The 5,209-nt window shown below is 42.7% G+C and overlaps 2 protein-coding genes across 3 annotated transcripts; one reads left to right on the top strand and one right to left on the bottom strand.

Moving 5' to 3' along the window:
* The first annotated feature begins 245 nt into the window (after positions 1 to 245).
* LOC103461219 (leucine-rich repeat-containing protein 9-like) lies at positions 246 to 1,447 on the top strand. 2 transcript variants are annotated; one of them, XM_008403541.1, is made up of 3 exons: positions 246 to 418; positions 862 to 1,059; positions 1,137 to 1,447. In XM_008403541.1, the coding sequence occupies exons 2-3, from the start codon at positions 869 to 871 to the stop codon at positions 1,252 to 1,254; spliced, it is 309 nt and encodes a 102-aa protein (XP_008401763.1). In that variant the 5' UTR covers positions 246 to 418; positions 862 to 868; the 3' UTR covers positions 1,255 to 1,447. The 2 variants fall into 2 exon arrangements, with proteins under 2 accessions (XP_008401763.1, XP_008401762.1); XM_008403540.1 differs by having other exon boundaries at positions 246 to 1,059.
* Positions 1,448 to 2,236: 789 nt separating this feature from the next.
* Positions 2,237 to 4,392, bottom strand: LOC103461220 (piggyBac transposable element-derived protein 4-like). The gene is made up of 2 exons (XM_008403542.2): positions 4,200 to 4,392; positions 2,237 to 4,091 (listed from the first exon to the last, which is right to left on the bottom strand). Exons 1-2 carry the CDS (start codon positions 4,390 to 4,392, stop codon positions 3,124 to 3,126), a joined length of 1,161 nt encoding a protein of 386 aa, XP_008401764.2. The 3' UTR covers positions 2,237 to 3,123.
* Between the last annotated feature and the right edge of the window lie 817 nt (positions 4,393 to 5,209).

The raw sequence follows: 5,209 nt of genomic DNA, 5'->3' as shown, positions 1-5,209 counted from the left end.
TGTCATGAACTGGTTGGTTGCGGTGATGAAGTGGACGCAGGTAGACCCAGGATGTAGTGAAAAATGATAAATTTAATGATAAGCCACACGAGGAACAACAGGGAACAGCACGGGGAAACAGGCAACATAGTATGACGACATAGATWGACAAGGACCCGACGAMGAACACAGACAACAGGTGAGACTAAATACACACGGGGCAATCACGGGAACGAGAAACATCTGGGAGACAATCAACGGGAAAAGACGCAGAGACAGGACTAACAGGGAACAGGATCACACAGAAACTCAAAAATAAACACATAGAAACACGGATCACGACACTCAGTGCTTTAAATGGAATATGAACATTTTCTCAAGAGGTAACATAGACCTGCCTCAGCCTGTGCACCCGCTTCTTCTCCTCCTTCTTCAGGCTGTAAGTTGCATCTGTGATACAAATGTTCCCCAGATGGTGTTTCTGGCAGCTGGTGAAACTTGATTGGCACCCCTTTTAGTGGTTTAAATGAAGGTGTAATGAAAGAAAACAGCTTGAGGAGGAACTTTTTTCATGCTTCTGGATCAAAGCTGAATCCATATTAGGCTTTGATGATGCTGCGTATTTACCAAGACTGCCCGTATTTTTTTTCTCATCCTGCTGTTTATTAGAAATTATACCTGCTCAAGTTTTCTGCTTCGGTTTCGTTAATCCCTGCCTGCTTGTCTTTATGAACGTAGAATCACCTGCACATCAGAAACTGAGTTCCCCTTTCATATTCTTCCACAAATTATCTCGTTTTCCGGGTAATTTTAAGACCCCTTTATGAATTGTGATGAAGCCTTTGTAATAACAAAAAGTGCTATTGGTTTCTGCCCAAGCAGGTGCAAAATGCTAAACCTGCATCGTAACCACCTGGTGTGTCTGCGTCAGCTGCCAAAGCTCCCAGCAGTGGAGCATCTCTGTTTGTCGGAGAACGCCATCAGCTCCCTGCGGGGGCTGGGGGCTCTGGGGAGCAGCCCACTGCGCTCCCTTAACCTGACCCGCAACCCAGTGACCTTCAGCCGGGACTACCGTGCACAGTGAGTAGCCTGAGGTTATAATGAGGTGCGTTCCCTGGAGGTCGTCTTCATTTGCTGTCTCTTCTTCTCTCTTGCAGTGTTTTCTCCTGTTTGCCAAACCTGGAGGTCTTGGACGGCATTCCCAAGCTTCCAGGAGAGTCGCTGCCCCTCCGGGTGAAGGGACCGGAACCCAGCAGGATGTGTATCATTTTATGACCCTCTCTGAGGGAGGATGAAAACAGACTTATTCCTGGTATTCACTTCGGCATCGCTTTTAGCCTGCGAAACAACAACATGGAGGAGGCCTGTCTTTTGTTTGAAGGAAAACCAGCTGGCTAACATTTTCTACATTTACTGAGATTGTCAAAAGCTGCTTGTGAGAGACTTGATAATAATATGCAAACTTGAACTGCGTTGATATTGAGTTTTGCTTATATTTTATAAGTCAGATATTTTGTACATAATAAAGATATTTTGATAAATAGAAAAAAAAGCTCTCCAAGAGAAAAGCCTTAATCAATCTATCCAGTGTTTTGCATTTCAAATAAATAAAAAAATCAGACATTCCTCTCCCGGTCACCAACAGATTAAAGTTGTGATCGCAACAAATAGATGGCTGTACAAAGTATTAATTCAGTGAAGATAAATACCAATACAAACCAACCTATTCAGGTTTTTGATCTGTAAAAATAGTTTGAAAACAGTTCATATCATTCTCCTTCCACTTCATCAAAATATGTGTTGCTCCTTTAGAAAAACATTTAATGAAATAACTGAAATGCTCTAGTCACAGTGGGAGAAAATGTATGAAAGCTCAAACGGGGTGCGAATGCTTTAGCGAGCCACCGAATATTTCTATAATTTTAAACGGTAGCCGAATCCTGAGATGACACAGGGTGTGCATAATGAGAGATACAAGACATCCTCTTCACAGACGTATCAAATATTTATAATTCAGACTCCTTTGGATAATGGCCTTTCATGTCCTGCTGCTGACAGGGTAATGACCCATGAGCTTCATGCATTAAGTCACACACACAACACACAGACAAAGAGTAATCTTTGGAAGATTTCACTGCTTTCAATCTGCCAGGATTAAAAGTGCGTGTGTGTGTGTGTGTGTGTGTGTGTGTGTGTGTGTGTGCGTGTGTGTGAATGCATATGGTTAGAGCTGCCTGGAATATGTCCTCTTCATATTGAAAAGAAGATTCCTGCTTTTCTTTAGGCAAATTGGGTCGAAAAAGAGATTTCACTGACTTTGAAAAGTCAAAATTTTATCAAAAGTCTCCCAGAGGGCCGTGGGTGGATGAGCAACGGGCTGAAAGCTCTACTTGGAGTCAGACGCCATCAAGGTGGAGGTGAGGCACTGGTCTGACCTGGTGTTATTGAAGATCAGCTGGTTGGACCTAGTCATGTTGAAGATGGGCTCAATGTCAATTCTCAAACCTACTGCCAGTTTTTAGAAGACACTAGGGCGTTGTCTGTAACTTTAAAGAAAAACGGTAATTATTTTCCATTACATTCATCCAAGTACTGGCCAGCAGAGGTGTTAATATAAAAAAACTGACGGCAAGGTGCTCTTCCTCAACTGAACCAAAACAGGAGATTTACAGTGAAGGTCAACAGTTCAGCTCTCTGGTCTACGTCATGATAATAGTTGCACAATATATGTGCACATATACAGTAGATATTCACTTGTAATTTCTTAAGCATTTATATTTGAGGTTTATTAACATTTTTTATTCACTGAGAGCACCGTAAGTGGTGATTGATACAAATAATCATAGCAAAAAAAGAAAAAGATTTGCCTATAGTAGCTGTGCACACAGTGTAATATTCAAAGTGTAATTGCCTTCAAGCAAATTGGGAAAACCAACAGGATGTCATGGCTTTGTGAGACCTAAGTATTGGTGATCAAATGGAGAGACCTAACAGCTCCTTCCCTGCTTTGAAGCATCCATGTTGGTGTTTCTTACTGCGAGAAAAACATAAAGTTAAGTAGAAATACTGAAGCAATAAGACAGTTTAAATCTACAAATGTGACAAAGATATGAAAAAATATTAAAATTAACATAATCCATTCAACTAATTAGCACATGTAGGGCAGTAGGCAAGTGTAAGGCCTTTGCAGACATATTTCTTACACCTGCAGCACGCAGTATATGTTTTACAGTCCTTCTTTTGAGGGCAGAACTGACATCTCTTCCTCTTACTTGGCTTAGTTGGGGAAGTGACTGTGGTAGATGGATCCTCAGGTTGATCAGGAGCTGCTGCACTCTGAATAGCTTTCACAACTGCTGCTGAGGCTTCTGTGCGGGGGACATGCTTCCTTCTTTCAATCAGTGGAGCTACAAGTGCCTTTCCTAGCTCCTCCAGGAACAACCTCCTCTTGTTGTGCTTACCAGACATCCAGGTTGGGTTGATCTCTCTCCAAATCACAAAGGCATTGTAGGAGGACACATCAATGATGTTGTGGAAGATGACCAGGGGCCAGCGGGCGGTCATTCTTCTGCAGCTATATGTTCCAATCACCTTATCTAGGTTGTCCACACCTCCTTTGGTGCGGTTGTATTCCAGGATGATGATTGGCTTCCTGTCCTCACGATCGCTAATGTCGCCGTCTTTGTGCAGTGTGCTCAGAAGAAGGACATTTTTGTTTTTCTTTGGGAGGTAGGAAACTAGAGTGGTGGTGGGYGTGAAGGCAAACTTTGAGGAGAGGACCTCTCTCTCCTTTGTCGCAAGCAGTGCAGGTGGGAGCTCAGGCTTGTTCTTTCGAACTGTACCAAYCATGGTGATCTTCYTCTTCAGGAGCTGCTGTCCGAGTTCATAAGAGGTGAAGAAATTGTCACATGTYACATTGTGACCCCTCAGTCCCTCTGTCACATCAAGCACAACTCGCATCCCCTGGTTCTTCTCTGGACATCCACCGGTTGACTTCCCAGTATAGATTTGCATTTTCCAAGCATAGCTTGATTTGGCATCGCAAGCCACCCATGATTTGATCCCATATTTTGCTGGCTTGCTGGGCATATACTGCCGGAAAGGACAACGACCTTTGGACAAAAGACATTAGCATCAGTGATTAGTATCAGTGTCACAGAAAACAGTCAAAGAAATCAATAGTGAAAATCACTTTTATTACAAATATGAAAACAGATTACCTCTAAATGGAACCAGTTGCTCATCCACTGTTACATCAGGCCCTGGATTGTAGAGGTAGGGCAACCGCTCCACCCACTTGTCCCATACCTCTCTTATGGCTGCAAGTTTGTCTCTCACACGTCTTGTTGGTCTTGATTCACGGTCATCAAATCGTATCAGTCTTGAGTAGGTGTGAAAGAGTTTGAGTGGCATTGTGGCTCGGAAAATTGCCCTGCCGCTCACTGCATCCCATAGACTAGCTGCAGCCTCACCTCGGGACCTGTATACACCTGCTAGGATTAGCAGCCCTAAGTAGGCCTGCAGGTCAATCTCATCCATCTTTTTCCAGCTGTCTCCATATTTGCGAAAACCCTYCAGATTTGTCMTCTCGAGGATTATTTTTTCTATTGMTGGTGTGATAAACAGGTWGAATGTAGAAACAATATCATGGACATGAGAAACGGCATRCYWTGTGGGTCCTGGGGTCATMTTTAYAWTGTATCGTTKTGCATGCCYGCCGTGTTGGTCATATGCCTCTGAGGACCATGTTATGTTGCCGTTTTTTGAAAGGAAAGTCTCACTTTCAGCTTCAGGGTTTTCTTCTTCTTCTGAAGATGATTCATCATGGTCTGGGTTGTATTCCTCTCCATCTTCKTCGGATACATCCTCTACTTCCTCTTCTGAATCAGAGTTGTCTTGCTGCACATGTGAGAAAATCATCTTTAAAGCCTCTTCAATGTTATGAAGCACACTCATGGCTTCAGCACAGACACAATTCGGGATCCTGCTATGCAGGACCTTTATAACCTCTTGAAATATCAGGTGGTCTTCTGAAGTCTGCAAGAACACCACCTGATTTGATTTGTTTACTTCTGCTACTGATTGATCTGAGACACAACTAAAACTTTTAAACATTCTGTGGTTTGTAAATAACTCTGTGACCTTGATTTCAACTCATAAGCAACATTTAACTTTTTCTATTGTTTGGGCCAATCTAGGAAAAGTCTTAAAATTTCAAGTTAAAAAAATA

The sequence above is a fragment of the Poecilia reticulata genome, unplaced genomic scaffold, assembly GCF_000633615.1.
Source record: "Poecilia reticulata strain Guanapo unplaced genomic scaffold, Guppy_female_1.0+MT scaffold_788, whole genome shotgun sequence".
Classification (NCBI taxonomy): Eukaryota; Metazoa; Chordata; class Actinopteri; order Cyprinodontiformes; family Poeciliidae; genus Poecilia; species Poecilia reticulata.
This window is presented reverse-complemented; position numbering and strand designations above follow the sequence as displayed.

Bases quoted from the DNA above. Each gene is read 5' to 3' on its own strand.
- LOC103461219 (XM_008403540.1), top strand. From the start codon at position 803: ATGAATTGTGATGAAGCCTTTGTAATAACAAAAAGTGCTATTGGTTTC. The intron at 1,060-1,136 runs GTGAGTAGCCTG...TCTCTCTTGCAG, and splicing joins AGCCGGGACTACCGTGCACA to TGTTTTCTCCTGTTTGCCAA.